Raw genomic sequence first — 22,143 nt, 5'->3', positions numbered from 1 at the left:
AACATACCCTGGGGATTGTGGGCTTCAGATGTGGACAAGAAATGTCCTAATACTGGGAGGGAATGAAAGCCAGAGAAATTTCAGTTTATTATGGATGCTAGTTGAGCTGAGTGGAACTCCCAGGCTGGTGGACCCTAGCAAGATACACTGCTCCACTGAAAAGAGTGAATGGTAATTGCACTGTGGTGATATAAGAGAATATCTCTATTAATAAAATACAGACTTACCTATGGGAACGAGCCTTTGCTCAGAAAAAAAGTGTTGTGTAAGTTTGTGTATGAATACAGAGAGGGTATATATGATAATGTAAACCACAGGTGGATCTAGGTAAATGCTATATTTGTGTTTATGAACTATTTTTATTTTTATGATATTCTGTAAATTTTCAATTATTTCTAACCCCAAACAAATAAAAGAATGAGATGACAGTGTGACATCACATAATTAGGGGTTGGAAAAAGGCCTTAGTAGGACAGGAGAGTATCCATCAGCTTCTCCAGGGGGTGGGGGTGTCAAGGCGGGCTTCACGGAGAAGTCTCAGGAGAGACTGGAAGGATGAGACCTGATGGAGGTGTGTGAGGCCCGAGAGCATCTGACTGAGGCGGGAGGAGGACAGGCTGCAGGGGAGAACCGTGAGGTCCGTCCGTCCCGAGAGGCTGCTATGGAAGGGAGCACCATGTGAGTGTCGCCTGTGTGACCCAGAGTGCTGCCTCCTGCCCCTCCAGCCAGTCACAATTCCTTCTCATTGCCTGGGCCTGAGGCTCAGGAACCTTCAAAGGAAGAATGCTCGAGGGCGGGGCCTGCAGCCCAAAGTAGGCTGGGATGGGCAGGGCTCATATGCTCAGCACTTTATCTACCTCTGACCTCCGTGCAGAGGCAGTAGCTCTGAGACTGCTCCTGGTTGGGTGCTCTCAGCTCCTGGCATCTGTGAGGAAGGAAGCAGAGAGCTAGCTCTCTGTGCTGAGCCCGAGACAGGATCCCAGTGTGTGGGGAGCCACAATGCCAGCTGAGGTCTGGTCTTGGTCTTAGGGATGGGGAGTTTCAGAGAAAGGAGCCTGTGGCCCCTTAAGGATTTGAGGGTTGGATGGGGTGGGGTCTATTCCAGGAGGTTCCAGAGTGTCCAGAATCCCATTACTTTCCATTTGAGTTCTGCTTACTCAGAGAGTTCAAAGAGAAAGGATGGAAGGGAGCGAAAGGATGAACCAGCCAATGACCGTGTGCATCTCCTTTCTACTTAGGGGACAGGAGTCAGGTTTTACCTCCTGCTGTTCCTCTCTGTGGCCACCAGAGGGCCACATGCAGGTAAGTCACTCAGGAGCAGCAGTTTGATCAGCTCAGATGTGCAGTGGAGCAGAGAGTAGAACCAGGCTGGATGCTGAAGTCCTGGCCTAGACGGGGAGTCGTGGAGATGCAGAGAAGCCACACTTTGCAGCCTACATGAGCTGTGGCCAGAGTGTTGATTGCTGTCTCTCTGGATGTGTGGTCTGAGGCTAAGGCCTGTCCTGGGCTCCATCAGTGTCTCTGTGTGGCTGAGGGGGCTCAGGGGAGCCATGGTGGTGAAGACTGTGCTTCCTTCTAGCAGCTCCTGCTCCTGTGGCCTTGACCTTGGGGTTCCCAGAGGGTGCTTGGTGGTCAGGGCTGTTTTCAGGGAACGTCCTTCCCTAGTCTTCATCCTCCCAATTCCGTTGCTCACAGTAGGCATAATGAGAGCTTTTGAGTTTAATTGGTTGTGGAGAAGAATGCAAGTGTTGAGTATGTAGTAGATTGTGGTCAGCGAGTCTCCTGACCCCTGGGGCCTCACAGCCTAGTGATGAGCCTGTGAAGTGGGAAGGGGCTAGGAGCCAATGGCCAAGAAGGCTGGTGTGAGCGGCATGAAACAGAATTATCCTCACATCCTCTAGCAGGGACGCTTTCTGTTGAGAAGAGCTGGGAGGAGGAAATCCGTGCTCCTTACCTGTCTTTCCTTCCAAGAAGCTGCAAGGAAATCAAAGAAAGATGCCATAAAGCAGGTGGTGAGTAATAACCCAAGTCAGCATCCTTTCCTTTTAACCACTTTTTAGCTAAACAGATCTTGGTCATGGAGATTATGAAGGGATGTGCCTACCGCTCCTGTCTGCCCTTACTCCAGCTTCCAGGCTAGGAGATTTCTATTGAGAATGTGGAGGCTTTTGGGTCCAACCTAGTTGTTGGAGACATGATCTTCTGAACACAAGGAGAATGTGGTGTTTCTGGTGAGTCTTAGCCTGATGACTATAGCTCCAGTGAGTGTAAGATTTTTCCCTGCTTGTAAGCTGAGAAGTTAGTTCTGCCCTAGTGTCATAGATTCTGGTAGAAAACACGAGCCTCCAGAGGCAGAGACACAGAGCTTGATTACTCACAATGACAGAAGTAGCCAGGGCATCAGCCTTTTCCTGTGGTGATGTTCTGGGTCCCGTCCCATCCCAGTGATGTGAAAAGGGCCAGGAGATTTCTGCCCATGTAGTTTGTTTGCCAAACAGCTCCTAAATTGGGCTCATCAAGCAAATGTAAGCCTTTTTGGATAAGACAGTTTATTTTCTCTGGGGCTGAGTACGAGAAAGAACTCTGCAGTTAGGGAATCTGAATCTCATATAATGGGCAGCGACCATGCCTGCCCTTACCTCTGAGTTGCAGAGGCCGCATCCTGATGTAGACTTGAGATGTGGTGAGGTGTGATTTCTGTCTTCTTCTGGCCAGAAGAAGGCTCTGTCCCGAGGGAGATAGATCTCTGTCTCCTAGGATGTTTGCTCACCAAAGTCTTTGAAAAGGTAGCATGGAACAAAGGCAGTCAGTGTCCACAGAGAACTGTCCTCAAAAAGCGGATGTGTGTGGGAGCCTTCAGGATTCATTTCTGATTTGCCAGAGTCTTTGTGGTTGTGAGTCTGAGATGGACCCTGTGCTCTCAGACAGGGGGTCTCTGGTTGGTTCCCTCTGCAGATGGCCTGTATCAACTCCGCACTGAGAATGGTGTCGTCTACCAGACCTTCTGTGACATGACCTCTGGGGGTGGCGGCTGGACCCTGGTGGCCAGCGTCCATGAGAACAACATGCGTGGGAAATGCACGGTGGGCGATCGCTGGTCCAGTCAGCAGGGCAACAGGGCTGACTACCCAGAGGGGGATGGCAACTGGGTCAATTACAACACATTTGGGTCTGCAGAGGCCGCCACCAGTGATGACTACAAGGTACTGAGCACCCAGGTGGGAAAGGGTGGGAGCTGTGTGTGGCTGGAGCAGAGCATGTGGAAGGGAGGGTGGGAGACGGGGAGCTGGAAGTGGGGCTGGAGGAGATGACAGACAGAAGTCCATGTCTTGAATGACAAATTCCCCCCACCAAGGCTGTTTGTGTGGTGGGGTCTCATCGTCTGCTGGAGGGAAGTGGGGGTCTGGGCACTGCTGGGCACCTGTTCCCTTCAGACCTGAGCTCTCAGCTCTGCTAAGGACTGTGTGTGTGTCTTTGGCTGGTAGCACCTCCTGGGCTGGTCAGGCTGAGTGTGTGTCCCTCTGCAGAACCCTGGCTACTACGACATTCAAGCTCGGGACCTGGGCATCTGGCATGTGCCCAACAAGTCCCCTCTGCAGCACTGGAGGAACAGCTCCCTGCTGAGGTACCACACCAACACGGGCTTCTTTCAGAGCCTGGGGCATAATCTGTTTGGACTCTACCAGGTACATGGGGCTACTGGCTGGGGGTTAGGGACCCTATCTTTGGTGAGCAGGGAGTCACGTGTTTGGGATGGGGAGTAAGTCTGCTCTGTCCATACCACTAAGGGCCTCTGCTTGTCTACTACCTCTGGGTCACTATGAACTAGTGTGCTGCCTCTTCCAGAGGAACTGTGAGCCAGACAGGGGAAGAAGCCTAGGGCAGAGGATTGGGGGCGGGTAGAGAGTGAAAAGGACAGGGGTCTTGCGGCTGGTTAGGGTCCTAACTATGGGTGGCAGGGGGGGAAATACACCAGTATTATTCATACTGATTCCTGAATAATGCCACATGAGGGTATTAAAGCCTCTACTGCCCAGAATGGCAGTATCTCTATTGTCTTCCACAAACTGTATTTTGGGTCCCTGCAGAAATACCCAGTGAAATACGGAGCAGGGAATTGCTTGACTGACAATGGCCCATCCATTCCTGTTGACTATGACTTTGGTGATGCTGAGAAAACTGCATCTTATTACTCACCATATTGTCAGGGTGAGTATCTGCTTCCAAAGCCCAGTCGTCAACCCTTCTCTGCAGTCTCTGGGAAAGTGTAAATATGAAAAGTTAATGATCCTTCAGTTCAGTTCAGTTGTTCAATTGTGTCCGACTCTTTGCGACCCCATGAATCGCAACACGCAAGGCCTCCCTGTCCATCACCATCTCCCGGAGTTCACTCAAACTCATGTCCATTGAGTCAGTGATGCCATCCAGCCATCTCATCCTCTGTCATCCCTTTCTCCTCCTGCCCCCAATCCCTCCCAGCATCAGAGTCTTTTCCAATGAGTCAACTCTTCGCATGAGGTGGCCAAAGTACTGGAGTTTCAGCTTTAGCATCATTCCTTCCAGAGAAATCCTAGGGCTGATCTCCTGTAACCCTTATGATCCTCAGCATTTATTAAACAAGTAAAATATGCCAAGCTTTGTTCTAGGAATGTGACATGGATTTTTCTTATGTAGCCATCATGAAAAAACTATAAGCTCTGGCCTCTTAACTAATAACCTGGTTTGATTCTTTATTTCCCCATAGTTGACTTATTTTTAATTTCCCCTTAGTTTATTTATTTTAAACCAATACCATATTGTGTTGGTTTCTGCCATACATCAACATGAATCAACCATAGGTATACATCAGTCCCCTCCCTCTTGAACCTCCCACCCCATTCTACCCCTCTAGGATGTCACAGAGCCCTGGTTTGAGTTTCCTCAGTCACTGTAAGAATCTTACAAAGATAAAAGCTAATTAATGTGCACAGGTGAGAACAACTTGCAAAGTAATGAGAAAAATTTGTGTTTGTTATGATGGATAGCTGTTATTGTAAGAAGACCTTTTTAAGCATGATCAAGCCACAGAACTTGTCTTTGGTGGGAAAATAAGAGTCATTTTACTTTAAAGTCACAGCAATTGGATGAGAAGTGTGCCAGCGAGACCGATGGCCACTTCTGATCATTGCTTATTCCTGCTGAACCTCTGGAGGTCTTCTTGCTGATCTGTCAGGGGACTCTCATTTCTCCTATGAGCCTTAGACAGACAAGTGACTTTTGTGAGCCCGAGCCTTGGTCTTCTTGCCCCAGATGGAGGGAGGGTCTCTCCTTTCCCTTTTCAAGGCCAGGATGCAGCCGCCACTGTCAAAAAGTGCTGGGCTCTATGCCCACAGATTGGCTGCGACCTGACCTGTTGATTTAGGGAATTGCGGGGCTGGTCAAAGGGAAGATATTTCCAGTTCGTCGTTTGAGTCCTTGGCCTTTTCTCTGCCTCTTCTTTTCCAGGAGAATTTGTTGCAGGATTTGTCCAGTTCAGGGTGTTTAATAACGAGAGAGGAGCAAATGCCCTGTGTGCTGGCGTGAGAGTCACTGGCTGCAACACTGAGCATGTGAGTCTGGAGAAGGTCCCTGGCTTGTGCGGGCGAGGGTGTGTGTGTGTATATTTGTGTGTGTGTGTGTACCTGTCTGGGGTGTTTATGGGGCTTGAATTTTTACTCTTTTCTGGTATTTTGAAGACATACTTTTTAAATTGTACCTATTATTTTTTAATTGAGGTTCAATTGATCTATAACATTATATTAGCTTCTGGTATATAGCATAGTGATTCTATATTTTTATATATTATGAAATGATTACTGTGACAAGTCTAGCTGACACCCAGCACTACTCACAGCTGCAAATTCTTTTTTCTTGTGATGAGAAAGTTTACCATCTACCTTCTTAGTAACTTTTCAGTGTATAATATAGTATTAGACTAGTGGCACTATGCTGTACATTACACCCCCAGGACTTATTTTATACGTGAAGGTTTGGAACATCACTGATGGTCCAGTGATTAGGACTCTGGAATTCTGCTGTTGTTGTTTTTCATTTACTAAGTCATGTCCCTCTCCTTGTGAGCCCAAGAACTGCAGCATGCCAGGCTTTCTTGTCCTTCACTATCTCTCAGAGTTTGCTCAAGTTCATGTCCATTGAGTCAGTGATGCCATCCAGCCATCTCATCCTCTGTCGCCCCCTTCTCCTCTTGCCCTCAATCTTTACCAGCATCAGGGTCTTTCCCAATGAGTCAGGGCTTTGCATTAGGTGGCCAAAGTACTGGAGCTTCAGCTTCAGCACCAATCCTTTCAATGAAAATTTAGGGTTGATTTCCTTTAGAACTGAGTGCTTTGCTCTCCTTACTGTCCAAGGGACTCTCAAAAGTCTTCTCCAGCATCACAGTTCAAAAGCATCAATTCTTTGCTTTGCAGCCTTCTTTCTAGTTCAACTCTCACATCCATAAATGACTACTGGAAAAACCACAGCTTTGACTACAGGGACCTTTGTCGGCAAAGTGACCCTTTGCTTTTTAACACACTGTCTAGGTTTGTCATAGGTTTTCTTCCAAGGAGCAAGCGTCTTTTAATTTTGTGGCTGCAGTCACTGTCTGTAGTGATTATGGAGTCCAATAAAATGAAATCTGACGCTGTTTCTACATTTTCCCCATCTATTTGCCATCAAGTGGTAGGATCAGATGCCATGATCTTTGTTTTCTGAATGTTGAGTTTTAAGCCAGTTTTTTCGCTCTCTTCTCTCCCCTTCATCAAGAGGCTCTTTAGTTCCCCTTCACTTTCTGCCATTAAAGTCGTGTCATCTGTATATCTGAGGTTGTTGACATTTCTTCTGGCCATATTGATTCCAGCTTGTGCTTTATCCAGGCTTGCATTTTGCATGATGTACTCTGGGTATAACTTAAATAAGCAGGGTGACAACATACAGGCTTGATGTACTCCTTTCCTAATTTTGAACCAGTCCATCGTTCCATGTCCAGTTCTAACTGTGGCTGTTTTTCCTGCATGCAGGACAGGTAAGGTGGTCTGATATTCTCAGGAGGCAGGTAAGGTGGTCTGATATTCCCATTTCATTAAGAATATTTCACAGTTTGTTGTGATCCACACAGTCAAAGGCTTTAGCAGAGTCAATGAAGCAGCATAGATTTTTGTTTTTTGAAATTGCCTTGCTTTCTATGATCCAGCTTTATGTTGGCAATTTGATCTCTGGTTCCTCTGCCTTCTCTAAACCCAGCTTGTACATCTCTGGAAGTTCTCAGTTCTCATACTGCTGAAGCCTAACTTGAAGGATTTGAAGCATATCTTGCTGGCATGTGAAATGAATGTAACTGTAGGGTAATTGGACCATTCTTTGGCACTGCCTTTCTTTGGGATTGGAATGAAAACTCACCTTTTCAGTCCTGTGGCCACTGCTGAATTTTCCAAATTTGCTGGCATAATGAGTGCAGCATTTTAACAACATCATCTTTTAGGATATGAAATAGGTCAGCAGGAATTCCATCACCTCCAACTTTGCCTGTGGTGATGCTTCCTAAGGCCCTTAAGGCTTTCTTATTTTTCCTTGCTATTCTTTGGAACTCTGCATTCAGATGGGTCTATCTTTCCTTTTCTCCTTTGCCTTTTGCTTCTCTTCTCTTCTCAGCTGTTTGTAAGGGCTCCTCAGCAACCATGTTGCCTTTGCCTTTCTTTTTCTTTGGGATGGTTTTGGTCACCACTTCTGGTAAATGTTACGAACCTCCATCCATAGTTCTTCAGGCACTCTATCAGATCCAATTCCTTGAATTTGTTTGTCACTTCTGCTGTATAATCATAAAGGATTTGCTTTAGGTCAAACCTGAATGGCCTAGTGGTTTTCCCTACTTCTTCAATTTGAGCCTGAATTTTGCAATAAGGAGCTCATGATCTGATCATGATCAGCTCCAGGTCTTGTTTTTGCTGACTATATAGAGCCTCTCCACCTTTGGCTGCAAAGAATATAATCAATCTGATTTTGGTACTGACCATCGGGTGAAGTCCATGTGCAGAGTTGTCTCTTGTGTTGTTGGAAGAGAGTGTTTGCTATGATGAGTGTGCTCCCTTGGGAAAAGTCTGTTAGCCTTTGCCCTGCTTCATTTTGTACTCCAAAGCCAAACTTGCCTATTATTGCAGATATCTCTTGACTTCCTAGATTTGCATTCCAGTCCCCATGATGAAAAAGACATCTTTTTTTGGTTTTAGTTTTAGGAAGTCTTGTAGGTCTTCATAGAATCATTCAACTTCAGCTTGTTTGGCATTATTGGTTGGGAGATAGACTTGGATTGCCGTGATGCTGAATGATTTGCCTTGGAAACGAAATGAGATCATTCTGTCATTCGTGAGATTGCACCTAAGTACTGCATTTCAGACTCTTTCATTTACTCTGAGGTCTACTCCATTTCTTCTAAGGGATTCTTACCCACAGTAGCAGATATAATGGTCATCTAAATTAAATTCTCCTATTCTCGTCCATGTTAGTTCACTGATTCCTCGAATGTCCATGTTCACTCTTGTCATCTGTTTGACCACATGGACCTAACATTTCAGCTTCCTATGCAGTATTGTTCTTTACAGCATTGAGCTTTGCCTTGACCACCAGATACAACCACAACTGGGTGTCATTTCCGCTTTGGCTCAGCCCCTTCGTTCTTTCTGGAGCTATTTCTCCATTTTCTCAATAGTATATTGGTCAGCTACTGACCTGGGGGGGTTCATCTTTCAGTGTTATGTCTTTTTGCCTTTTCAAACTGCTCATGGTGTTCTCAAGGCAAGAATCCTGAAGTGGTTTGCCATTCCCTTCTCCAGTGGACTACGTTTCTCAGGCCCTAATTAGCAGGGACATGTGCTTTAGCCGCTCAGCGTAGCTGGATGACATGCTCAGTGTCCTGGCTGTGCTACTCTAGTCCACACAGAACGTTTAAACCTTCATGGGCTATCAAATGTCTGTCAGTACATGGCTGGGGGTAGAGGCAAAGGCCCTGCTGAAGTGGTTGGGAAGTGGGTCCGGAGAAGGCTGGAGCTGATGCTGGAGGACTCCCAGGAGCAGGGGGCACTAGCCTTCACCACTGCCGCTGGCCACCCTGGAACCAATCCGCCACCCTGGAGCCAAGAGTCTACCATGGAGCTGATTTGCTGCCTGCATCTTCATATTTATATTTCTGATGCTTTGAAGATCAATTTTGTGCTGTAGGGGGCCCAACTAGATCCCTAGTTGGGGAAGTGAGACCCATAACATGCGTGGCATGAACAGGAAAAAAGAACTGAAAGTTTATACCTTTTGACCACTGGACATAATTTATTGTATTGAAGTTCAATTTAAGTGTATTCTCATAGATGATTAGCATTTTTATGTTGTGTTAAAGAAGTATTTCTTTTTGTTGAGGTCACAAAGACATTCTCAAATATTCTTAGTAAATTCTAGAAGCTTTTTGTTTTTGTTATTTTTCCAGTCTTGGAGAAGAGAGCACCATAGGTGCATAGGCTGGAGACTATCTTTGATGGGTATTTTGTGACTGGAGGGGAAAGACGAAGAGGATGTCAGAAGTATGGGGGGAGAACATTCACTTAGGCCTTCTTCCTTTCACACCTGTCAGTCTAAGAAATGTGACCCTGAAGGACGTCTTCATTCCCCCCTCAAATATGTTTGCCCATTTGTCAGTCAAAGTGAGGCAACTGTGTCCTCATGAAAGAGCCCTTACGTTATGATTCTGAGGATAATGCAGGTGTGGGCCCTGGGAGTGGGGTGGGATGTGTCACCCGCGACATTGGCTTCCATGGGGCCTTATCGTGTTCATTTGTGCTCATTTGCATGTACCCTTGCAAGCACTGATTCCATAAAAATACATGATAGGGTACCCACAAAGTGCTTAATATTAGACATGCAAAGCTGACAGTCATTTGAAGGCATTCAGACTGAATGAGATGGGGACATAAGTGCACGATTGCAATGTGGTATCACCTGTGACAGCAACATAAACAAGGGGCCCGGGGCAGAAAATGTAGGAGCTTCTACCTCTAATGATGGCACAGAGCTGATTCTTCAAGTTGGTGACATTTTCATTGAATCTCAAAAGCTGTGTGTAGAGTTCAGCAAGTAACAAGGGCAGAAAGATGCCTGTCTAGCATGAGTGACTAGTGTTTTCAGAATCACTGGTGTTTGAGAGACCGTGGGGGTGTTGAAGGGCCCTTGAGCGGTCGTTTGCTTTTGGAGCATCTTGTGCATTTAGTTAGAAGCAGGAGCCGAAGCTGGAGAAGTCCAAGGAGGCAGGGTAAGCAAGGCCTTTTTCCATTCTGTCCAGGGTGTAGATTTCATATGGTAGAAGATGTGACTCATAGGAGGATTTTGAATGGAGGAGTGACCTGACCGCTTTGATGTTTCTAATATGATGTATAACCAGGTGGAGGACACGGATCCAAGAGCAGGGAAATTAGGGGCAGGGAGGCAATGAGGCAGGTGTAAAGCTGCAGATGTGAAATGCTGAGGACCTGAGCCAGGGTTTTCAAGGCCAATAAGAGAGAGAATCACCTTTGTTTTGCTCAACTGGAGTGTCAGATCTAGCGATATGTAGATGGAGACATGCGGCTGCAGTTGCTGTGGGGTTTCAAGCACAGACAATATGGACCTGACTTCCGAGATTTAGGAGTCTCTTGACAATGTATGATTATGCTGATACTAACAGAAGTCATGGGAAAGGATGAGCCATCATCAGGAGACTGTGGTGTGGCCAGAACCGCGGGGAATAGCATTTGGGAGAATCAGTTGAGGAAAAAGGGTGAGCTAAAAGGCCTGAGAATAAATATGAAGGAAGGTAGAAAGGGATTCAGGAAAGAACATGATTTCAGAGTCCACTGGAGGGAGGATTTCTGGCAAGGATATGGTCAAGGCCAAGTAGGAGGAGGACCAAAGATTCCAGGGGATTTAAAGATTAAGATCTCCGTGGTGTCCACAGCCAACCCCTCACTGTGTCTTCTCTCTCTGCCCCCCAGCACTGCATCGGTGGAGGAGGATTCTTCCCAGAGGGCAATCCCTCACAGTGTGGGGATTTCTCTGCCTTTGACTGGGATGGATACGGCACTCACCAGGGTTACAGCTCCAGCCGGGAGATCACTGAGGCAGCTGTGCTCCTGTTCTACCGCTGAGACTTGAGTCTATGAGATGTGGAACCCAGCTCCTAAGTCCAGAAACTCAGAGATGGAAAAATGCTTCCATTTTCTCCAACAAGCAAAGGAGAATAAATTACATCATTTGTGACTCATAAGTTTTTTTGAATTCTTTTTACAAATTGACTGACCCCTGGAAGATGTATTAAAATAATGCCTCTTATTCTGGTGACTTTTGATTTAGACTTTCTGAGTTGGGAACTCCTAGTCTCAGGTCTAAGAACACAAGTTTGCCTGTCTTTCTAGGCAAATCCTGAGCAAGACTGAGGAGCAAGGCAAAGTTTTTCTCATTCATTTTTCCTGCCATATGGTTATTGGCTAGTCAAATCAAGCTCTCAAAGGAAACATAATGAAGAAAAGATGAATATTATTTAGATTCTGTAGGAAAAAAGTTGGATAGTTGAGAGTACCCATTTCCTTTATTTCTCTAGCTTTGACAGTTAAGACATTGTCCCTAAAATGATTCTAGTATGAATTGCAATGTGTGTGTGTTGGGGAGGGTTGTCTCAGCTCCAAGAAATGTACTGACAGCTAGGTGGAGGTCGTACAGTTCCACTCAGTGTTGACCCAAACTACTATGAGAAGTCCTCAGATCCCACGTGTGAATGGCTCAGTCCTGGGATCTGCCCCCTGGATCCCCCACTTCAGACATCAGTTGCAAGTCCGGAAGGACCGGCTATATATTTGAAGGTCCAATGAATCCCTTCTTTGGTTCCACTAATTTGTTAGAGTGGCTCACAGAACCTAGAAACAGCTGGTGATTGGTCTATTATATAAAGATAAAAATTGGGAGCTGCCCTATGTAAGAGATGCTCAGGGTGCAGTGTGGCGCCAGTGTAAGGAGATGCAATGCTCTCTCAGTGCATCACCAATCCCGATTCTCCTCTATCTGTTCTCCAATCCAGAACCCTCTGAACACACTTCTTTGGGTTTCTTTTCTTTTTTAACGAAGTCTTCATTACATAGGCATGATTGACTTAATCATTTACCAGGTCAATTGTTTCCATCTCCAGCCCTTCTTCCCTCCAGGAGGGTAAGGGTTTGTAGTACTGATAGTTCTAACCCTTTAAACATGTGGTTAGTCACCTGGCAACCAGCCTACCTCCTTAGGTGTGATCCAAAAGTTCCTTCATTCACACAACACAAGAAACCTTTCTTTTTTTGTTTTGTTTTTTTGCCTTTTTGCTCTGATCACTTTAGAAATCCAAGGGTTTTAGGAACTCAGTGCCAGAAACACAATGAAAACAAAATTGATAGTTAGTGTAAATCAGTATCACACTCCCCAAGGATGTGAATGGCAGGATCTGGGCTCCTGTCTTCAGTTGCTTACTCAACAACAGAGCCACACATTGAATCAGGTCTCTGCATGAGAATCCTAGGGATGGGGGGAGCCTGGTGGGCTGCCATCCATGGGGTTGCATGGAGTTGGACACGACTGAAGTGACTTAGCAGCAGCAGCAGCAGCAGCAGCAGCAGCAGCAGCAGCAGCAGCAGCAGCATCTGTACAATGCGAATTCGATGATAGCAGTTCTGGCTATGAGCCGAGTGCAGTATTTTATTCTGTTTTGTTCAAAATGCAAATCTGATCATAACTTTCCTCACCTCCCATCACTGTACTCTTTCCCCATTGCTCCTTGTGGATTAGAGCAGTGATTCTCAAATAGGGTGGGAGATGGAGGAGATGAAGGTGCTGTTGTGTCTCAGGAGGACTGCCAGATTTAGCAAATAAAAATAAAGGAGACTCACCTACACTTAATTTGAGATAAATAATGAATAATGTTTTTAGTATTAAATGTGTCTCCCACAGTATTTACCTGGAGACCCTACCCCCAGCGAACACCTGGGAACATTTGGAGACATTTTCTTGACTGGGAGGTGATGTTGTGGGGCTGGAGTGCCACTGGATAGAGGCCATGGCTGCTGTGAAACAGCATTCATTGCACAGGACCCCTCCCTCAAATGGAGAGTGATGTGATCTGAAATGTCAGTAGTGTGTTTGAGAAACCCTGGACACAGGACTTGCTTTATTTGTAGAGTATTGATATTCTGAGTTTCTGAACATTTGTTCAGTTCAGTCGCTCAGTCGTGTCCGGCTCTTTGTGACCCCATGAATCGCAACATGCCAGGCCTCTCTGTCCATCACCAACTCCCGAAGTTCACTCAGACTCACGCCCATTGAGTCAGTGATGCCATCCAGCCATCTCATCCTCTGTCATCCCCTTCTCCTCCTGCCCCCAATCCCTCCCATCATCAGAGTCTTTTTCCAATGAGTCAACTCTTCGTGTGAGGTGGCCAAAGTACTGGAACATTTGTAGCTGAGGGCAAAAAGAAAAATGTAAGAAAATGTGTTTAAAAATTTCACAAAAATCTATTTCATTATCGGCCCCAAGTATTTAATAATTTTATGTATTTAAAATGATGAAATAGAAATTCATATTCTAAGAGAAGTCAAGAACATTTAAGCATAAAACTTTCTCCACCCCTTGGCCTCTTGGGTCTCCTCTACTGTGCATTGTTTATCAGCCTTATGCATCCACCAAACCTCTGTCTTGGCAGAAATACTTGCTCAGTCATTCTCCTAGCACCGAGGCAACTCCTTAATAGGCAACATTCCTTCTTGAACTCATAAGGGGTCACCATGCCCCATCACTTTGCACTTAGAGATCAGGAGTTTGCAAACTCTCTACATCGTTTAATGTACAGCCGTCTATCTCATAAACCTATATAGGACTTCCTTGGTGGACCAGTGGTAAAGAATCTGCCTGCCAGTGCAGAGGACATGGGTTTGATCCCCGCTCCAGGAAGAGTTCACTTGCTATGGGGCACTTAAGCCATGTGCCACAACTACCGAGCCCAAGCTCTGGAGCCTGGGAGCTGTGCCTTCTGAGCCTGAGAGCTGCAACTACCGAAGCCCGCATGCTCCAGCGCCCATGCTCCACAACCCGAGCGGCCACCACAGTGCGAAGCCTGTGCATCACCACTAGAGGGCAGCCCCCACTGGCCGCTGCAGCTAGAGAAGGCCTGTGAGCAGCAACCAAGGCCCAGCACAGCCAGAATAAGTAAATACATGAAAAGAGAAAACCTGTACAAGCAGGCGCAGACCTAAAACTGGTAGAACAGTTTCTGGAGCTTTTTGAGAGGCTGTTCCTGGGTTACCATCCTCAGTTTAGCTTGAATAAAGCTCCATTTCTTTCATAGATCATCTGATTAATTTCTTCACTGACTAAATAATGCATAGGTGACTGGAGGACTGCAGCCTTGGTAACTAGATAGGTAATTTCTATTTAGCTAGATAGCCGTTTTACTTAAAATTGTCCACACTTAAAAAATACAGTTCTTTTGTAGATTATCCTTTGATTATCCTTTTGATGACTGGGGATCAGGAGAGGGAAAACGAAGCCTACTGGTCACAGGGGAATTGTATCAAGACCCCTCTTCTGATATCTCTTCCTAGAGGTTTCTACATTTAGATAAACCTCCCACCCCAGAGAAACTCCAAGTTTATGGCCTCCAACAGTAATGCTCTTCCTGTTTACCAGAAGACACGTCAGCTTCACACCAGACACACCATCTAAATGTAGCTCATTCCATGTGAACCAGAATTGTTGACTTTTGCAGAAACAGAAGCAATGGGATCCAACTGATATTTAGCTGGAATACCCACATGAGTGCAGCTGATACCTAGTATCCAAGCAACATTCACTTGACTGTCAAGATCTTCGTATTCTTTTTGTTAAACTGATCCTCCAAATTCTGTCCCCCGAATCACTCCGTAGCATGCAGCTGGAAGTCCCCAGTCCTTCACTGCACTGCAAAGTTATTCCTTGTCAGGTTGGATTTGGCACTGTACCAGGTCATGGGCTGGAACCCAGCAAGCCAGCCCTCACAGTCAAAACAGCCCTCACCGTCAAAGGGAGCTGAACCATGGATCGCAGGTCCAGCAAAACCCAAGTTAATATCACAGCCAAGGTTTATTGACTCTCTCTTGTAAGAAGACTTGATTTTGCCCTTTTTCTTTACTGTGTTAGTGAGAGAAGGTAGTACCAAATTCAGATCCAGGCCTTGACAAATCTGTCTTCATTTTACTTGGATTCTGCTCTCAGAGTGCCATCAGTGTTGCACTGCTCTGTGATGGGTCATGCAGGATGGATACTGGCTCTAGCTGCCTGGCACGTGGCCTGTGTCTGTGTTAGATGGTCCAAATGTTGAGAATGTCGTGGCAGTGCGTGATTTTGTTTCCACATCCAGACAACCCCAAACCAGTCCTCCCTTGAAAATGTTTCTGACAGATTTTCCAATGTCACCTCACGACAGAGGAATACACATTGTTTACACACAGATCAGCGTGTAGGTCTCAATGGCAAGACTGAGAAGTCGTCTGGTGTCTACTGAGGGGAAGCTGCAGCCACAGCTGAGGCCATGGGCTTGTTATGGGCTGGGCGGCAGCTGTCCTCGCTGGAGGGTGAAGTGAAAACCTTGTGGTTGCTCTTGGCTAAACCTGATTTGAATGGTAGTTGAAAAGTGAAGTCGCTTAGTTGTGTCCAACTCTTTGCGACCCATGGACTCTAGCCCACCAGGCTCCTCTGTCCATGGGATTCTACAGGCAAGAATACTGGAGTGGGTTGCCATCATGTACAGTCGACCCTTTAACTATGTGTGGGTTGTGGGCCAACTCTTCTCACAATCTAAAATCTACGTATAAATTATAGTTGATCATCTGTACCCATAGTACCTCCATATCTGAGGTTCCTCTGTGTTTGTGGCCAACATCTGCAAATTCAATGAGTCACAAATTGTGTAGACTATATTTTTTAATATTGGAATAAAAAATCTATGTGTAAGTGGACCAGTCTAGTTCAAACCTGCTTTGTTCCAGGGTCAATTGCATTTCCCTCCCTAGTATCTTCTTTTTATCACCTCTTTATTAAATCTTTATTCCTTGTTAGCTCATTCCTGATTTTCCTTACTGCTTATTTATTTTTCCTTTCTCTACTTACTTTTGTTATTTCTTGCCTTATTTCTCTCTCCTCATGTCAAGGTGTTGCTGAACCAAGATTGAGTCTTATGCCTTGTGTGCAGAAAAACCTGTCTACTGACATAGGGTTGTGGTGAAGGAAAGTGCAGCATTTACTATAGGCGACAGCAACTATGAGTTCATTTTCTATGTCTGTCTCTTCCTACTTTGCAAATAAGTTCATTTGTATAATTTCTTTTTCAGTTCAGTTCAGTTGCTCAGTCGTGTCCAACTCTTTGCAACCCCATGAATTGCAGCATGCCAGGCCTCCCTGTCCATCAGCAACTCCTGGAGTTCCTCAAACTCACGTCCATCGAGTCAGTGATGCCATCCAGCCGTCTCATCCTCTGTCGTCCCTTTCTTCTCCTGCCCCCAATCCCTCCTAGCAGCAGAGTCTTTTCCAATGAGTCAACTCTTTGCATGATGTGGCCAAAATACTGGAGTTTCAGCTTTAGCATCATTCCTTCCCAAGAACACCCAGGACTGATCTCCTGTAGAATGGACTGGTTCGATCTCCTTGCAGTCCAAGGGACTCTCAAGAGTCTTCTCCAACACCACAGTTCAAAAGCATCAGTTCTTAGATATAATGATCATATGAGTTAAATTCACCCATTTCAGTCCATTTTAGTTTGCTGATTCCTAGAATGTCAATGTTCACTCTTGCCATCTCTTGTTTGACCATTTCCAGTTTGCCTTGTTTCATTGACCTAACATTCCAGGTTCCTATGCAATGTTGCTTAGATTCCACATAGAAGGGATATGATATTTCTCCTTCTCTGTCTGTCTTACTTCACTCAATATGACACTCTCTAGGTCCATCCATGTTGCTGAAAATGGCATTATTTCATTCTTTTTAGTGGCTGAGTAGTAATATTCCATTGTGTGTGTATATACACACATATATGTATGACATCCTAACTCTATCTCTATCTATCTCTATCTATCTATCTATCACATATATCTTCTTTATCCATTCCTCTGTGGATGGGCATTTATGTTTTTTCCATATCTTTCCAACATTGTGTAGTCTTGGCTCCTTTATCATAGATTAATTTAATCTGATTAATTAGCTAGACTATAGGTGCATGAGCTTATTTCTGGGTTTTCTATCCTGTTCCATTGAGCTATATTTCTATTTTTGTGCCAGTACCACACTGTTTTGATGACTGTAGCTTTGTAGCATAGCCTGAAATCAGGGAGCTTGATTCCTACAGTTCCATTTTTCTTTTTTCAAGATTGCTTTGGCTATTTGGGGTCTTATGTGTTTCCATATATCTTTGAGACCTTTTTTGTTTCTAGTTCTGTGAAAACAGCCATTGGTAATTTGATAGGGGTTGCTTTGAATCTGTAGATTTCCTTGGGTAGTATAGTCATTTTGCGAATATTGATTCTCCCAATCCATGATCATGGTGTATCTTTCCATTTGTTTATGTCTTCTTTGATTTTTTTCATCAGCATCTTATAGTTTTCGAAGCACAGGTTTTTGTCTCCTTAGGTAGATTTATTCCTAGGTATTTTATTTTTTTGATGCGATGGTAAATGGAATTGCTTCTTGAATTTCTCTTTTTGATCTTTCGCTGTTAGTGTATAAAAATACAATAGATTTCTGTGTATTAATTTTGTAGCCTGCAACTTTACCAAATTCATTGATGAGCTCTAGTAGTTTTCTGATAGCATCTTTAGGATCTTCTATGTAGAGTATCATGTCCTCTGCAAAAATTGACAGTTCAACTTCTTGTTTTCCAATTTGGATTCACTTTACTTCTTTTTCTTCTCTGATTGCTACAGCTAACCTCCAAAACTGTGCTGAATAAAAGTGGTGAGAATGGACATCCTTGTCCTGTCTTGTCTTGTTCGTGATCTCAGAGGGAATGCTTTCAGCTTTTCACCACTGAGTATGATGCTAGCTCTAATTCAAGAAAATTAGATATACAAAGGGAACATTTCATGCAAAGATGGGCTCAGTAAATGACAGAAATGGTATGGACCTAACAGAAGCAGAAGATATGAAGAAAAGGTGGCAAGAATACACAGAAGAAGTATACAGAAAAGATCTTCATGACCCAGATAACCATGATGGTGTGATCACTCACCTAGACCCAGACATCTTGTAATGTGAAGTCAAGTGGGACTTAGGAAGCATCACTATGAACAAAGCTAGTGGAGGTGATGGCATTCCAGTTGAGCTATTTCAGATCCTGAAAGATGATGCTGTGGAACTGCTGACTTAATATGCCAGCAAATTTGGAAAACTCAGCAGTGGCTACAGGACTGGAAAAGGGCAGTTTTCATTCTATTCCCAATGAAAGGCAATGCCAAAGAATGCTCAGACTACTGCCCAATTGCACCCATCTCACACGCTAGTGAAGTAATGCTCAAAATTCTCCAAGCTGAGCTTTAACAATACATGAACCGTGAACTTCCAGATGTTCAAGATGGATTTAGAAAAGGCAGGGGAACCAGAGATCAAATTGCCAATATCTGCTGGATCATTGAAAAAGCAAGAGAATTCCAGAAAAATATCTATTTCTGCTTTATTGACTATGCCATAGCCTTTGACTGTGTGGATCATGATAAACTGTGAAAAATTCTAAAAAGGATGGGAATATCCAATCACCTGACCTGCCTCTTGAGAAATCTGTATACAGGTCAGAAATCAGCAGTTAGAACTGGACATGGAACAACAGATTGGTTCCAAATAGGAAAAGGAGTATATCAAGGCTGCATATTGTCACCCTGCTTATTTAACTTATATGCAGAATACATCATGAGAAATCCTGAGCTGGATGAAGCAGAAGCTAGAATCAAGATTGCTGGGAGAAATATCAATAACCTCAGATATGCAGATGACATCACTCATGGCAGAAAGTGAAGAAGAAACAAAGAGCCTCTTGATGAAAGTGAAAGAGGAGAGTGAAAAAGTTGGCTTAAAGCTCAACATTCAGAAAACAAAGATCAGGACATCCGGTCCCATCACTTCCTGGGAAATAGATGCAGAAACAGTGGAAACAGTGTCAGACTTTAGTTTTTGGGGGCTCCAAAATCACTGCAGATGGTGACTGCAGCCATGAAGTTAAAAGACGCTTACTCCTTGGAAGGAAAGTTATGACCAACATAGATAGGATATTCAAAAGCAGAGACATTATTTTGCCAGCAAGGTCCATCTAGTCAAGGCTATGGTTTTCCAGTAGTCATGTATGGATGTGAGAGTTGGACTATAAAGAAAGCTGAGCATGGAAGAATTAATGCTTTTGAACTGTGGTGTTGGAGAAGACTCTTGAGAGTACCTTGGACTGCAAGGAGATCCAACCAGTCCATTCTGAAGGAGATCAGTCCTGAATATTCATTGGAAGGACTGATGCTGAAGCTGAAGCTCCAATACTTTGGCCACCTGATGCGAACTAACTCCTTGGAAAAGACCCTGATGCTGGGAAAGATTGAAGGCTGGAGTAGAGGGGGATGACAGAGAATGAGATGGTTGAATGGCATCACTGACTCAATGGACATGAATTTGAGTAAACTCTGGGAGTTGGTGATGGATGGGGGGCTTGGCGTGCTGCAGTCCATGGGGTTGCAAAGAGTTGGGCATGACTCAGAGACTGAACTGAACTGAACTGATGATGCTAGCTGTAGGTTTGTCATACATGACATTTATTATGTTGAGCTATGGGCGATGGCACCCCATTCCAGTACTCTTGCCTGGAAAATCCCTTGGACAGAGGAGTCTGGTAGGCTGCGGTCAATTGGGTTGTGAAGAGTTTGACACGGCTGAGTGACTTCACTTTCACTTTTCACTTTCATGCATTGGAGAAGGAAATGGCAACCCACTCCAGGGTTCTTGCCTGGGGAATCCCAGGGACGGGGGAGCCTGGTGGGCTTCCGTCTATGGGGTCACACAGAGTGGGACACGACTGAAGTGACTTAGCAGAGCAGATGTCCTCTCTAGGCCCACTTTCTGGAGAATTATCATAAATGGGTGCTGAGTTTTGTCAACACCCTTTTCTGCATCTATTGAGATGATCATGTGGTATTATTCAAATTGTTGATATGGTGTATCACATTGACTGATTTGTGGTTGTTGCAAGTTCCTTGCATCCCTGGGATGAATGCCACTTGATCATGGTGTATGATCTTTTTAATGTATTGTTGGATACAGATTGCTAGTCTTTTGTGGAGGATTTTTGCATCTATTTTCTTCAGTGATATTAGCCTGTAATTTTCTTTCTTTTTTTTTTTTTTTTGGTGGTATCTTTGTCTCTTTTTGGTATAAGGGTGATGGTGGCCTCATGAAATGAATTGGGAAGTTTTCCTGTCTCTGCAACTTTTTGGAACAGTTTCAGAGGGATAAAGGTTTGATAACTCTTCCCTAAATGTTTGATACAATTCACCCGTGAAGCCATCAGGTCCTAGACTTTTGTTTGTTGGGAAGTTTTCAAATTCAGTGCTTGGTCTGTTCATATATTTTCTTTTTTTTACTGGTCCAGTCTTGGGAGACTGTACCCTTCTAAGAGCTTGTCTGTTTCTTCCAGGTTGTCCATTTTATTGGCATACAGTTGTTCACAGTAGTCTCTTAGTCTTGGTATGTCTATCGAGTCGGTTGTAACTCAACCATTTTCATTTCTGATTTTACTGATCTGAGTCCCCCCCCCCTTTTTTTTTTCTTGATGAGTCTGGCTAAATGTTTATCAGTCTTGTTTATCTTTTCAGAGAACCAGCTCTTAGTTTCATTGATCTTTGCAATTGTTTTCTTTGTCTCTGTTTCATTTATTTCTACTATGATGATTCCTTCCTTCTACTAATTTTAGGTTTTGTTTGTTCTTCTTTCTCCAGTTGTTTTAGGTGTGAGGTTAAGTTGTTTATTTCAAATTTCTCTTGAGGTAAGATTGTATTGCTATAAACCTCCTTCTTTGAACGGCTTTTGCTGCATCCTGTGAGTTTTGGATCATCCAGCTTTTGTTTTAATTTGTCTCTAGGCATCTTTTCATTCCTTCAGTGATCCAGTGGTTGTTTAGTAGCATGTTGTTTAGCCACCGCAACTTTGTAATTCTCAGCGTTTTTTTCTTGTGGTTTATTTCTAATCTCGTAGTCCTGTCATCAGAAAAGATGCTTGAGATGATTTCGATTTTCTTAAATTTACCAAGGCTCAACCTTTGGCTCTATAAATATCAATTCAGTTCAATTTAGGAAGCAAAGATTAAATAGCTAACATCTGTTGGATCATAGAAAAAGCAAGAGAATTACAGACAAACATGTACTTCTGCTTTATTGACTATGCTAAAGCCTTTAACATGTGGATGAAACAAACTGTGGAAAATTCTTAAAGAGATGGGAATACCAGATCACCTTACCTACCTCCTGAGAAATCTGTTTGCAGGTTAAGATGCAACTGTTAGAATCGGACATGGAACAATGGACTAGTTCAAAGTTGGGAAAGGTGTACATCACAGCTGTATATTGTTACCCTGCTTATTTAACTTATATACAGGCTACATCATGCAAAATGCCGGGCTGGATGAGGTGCAAGCTGGTATCAAGACTGCTGGAAGAAATATCAATGACCTCAGATACGCAGATGACATCACTCTTATGGCAGAAAGCAAAGAGAAACTAAAGAGCCTCTTGATGAAAGTAAAAGAGGAGAGTGAAAAAGCTGGCTTTAAACTCACCATTCTAAAAACAAAGATCATGGCATCCATTCCATCACTCCTTGGCAAATAGGTGGGGAAACAAAGGGAACCATGAGAGACTTTATTTTCTTGGGCTCCAAAATCACTGCAGATGGTGGCTGCAGCCATGAAATTAAAAGACGCTTGCATCTTAGAAAGAAAGCTATGACAAACCTAGACAGCATATTAAAAAGCAAAGACTTTACTTTGCAGACGAAGGTCCATCTAGTCAAAGCTATGGTTTTCCCCATAGTCAAGTATG

General features: G+C 44.2%; 1 protein-coding gene and 1 pseudogene across 2 annotated transcripts; one reads left to right on the top strand and one right to left on the bottom strand.

Annotated features, from left to right (window-relative positions):
* Window positions 1-878: 878 nt before the first annotated feature.
* On the top strand, window positions 879-11,299 carry LOC101122151 (intelectin 2). Of its 2 annotated transcripts, none has more exons than XM_027965812.2 (8): window positions 879-1,011; window positions 1,239-1,302; window positions 1,905-2,012; window positions 2,956-3,203; window positions 3,528-3,686; window positions 4,089-4,209; window positions 5,485-5,588; window positions 11,028-11,299. In XM_027965812.2, the coding sequence occupies exons 1-8, from the start codon at window positions 1,000-1,002 to the stop codon at window positions 11,178-11,180; spliced, it is 969 nt and encodes a 322-aa protein (XP_027821613.1). In that variant the 5' UTR covers window positions 879-999; the 3' UTR covers window positions 11,181-11,299.
* A 3,309-nt stretch (window positions 11,300-14,608) lies between these two features.
* LOC101105048 (voltage-dependent anion-selective channel protein 2-like) lies at window positions 14,609-15,928 on the bottom strand (annotated as a pseudogene).
* Window positions 15,929-22,143: the final 6,215 nt, after the last annotated feature.

Source organism: Ovis aries, chromosome 1, assembly GCF_016772045.2.
Source record: "Ovis aries strain OAR_USU_Benz2616 breed Rambouillet chromosome 1, ARS-UI_Ramb_v3.0, whole genome shotgun sequence".
Classification (NCBI taxonomy): Eukaryota; Metazoa; Chordata; class Mammalia; order Artiodactyla; family Bovidae; genus Ovis; species Ovis aries.
This window is presented reverse-complemented; position numbering and strand designations above follow the sequence as displayed.

What these genes read in the sequence shown, in the direction of transcription:
- LOC101122151 (XM_027965812.2), top strand. An exon ending in AAGATGCCATAAAGCAGGTG is followed by an intron (nt 2,013 to 2,955) that starts GTGAGTAATAAC and finishes TTCCCTCTGCAG; the next exon opens with ATGGCCTGTATCAACTCCGC. An exon ending in CTGGCTGCAACACTGAGCAT is followed by an intron (nt 5,589 to 11,027) that starts GTGAGTCTGGAG and finishes TCTGCCCCCCAG; the next exon opens with CACTGCATCGGTGGAGGAGG.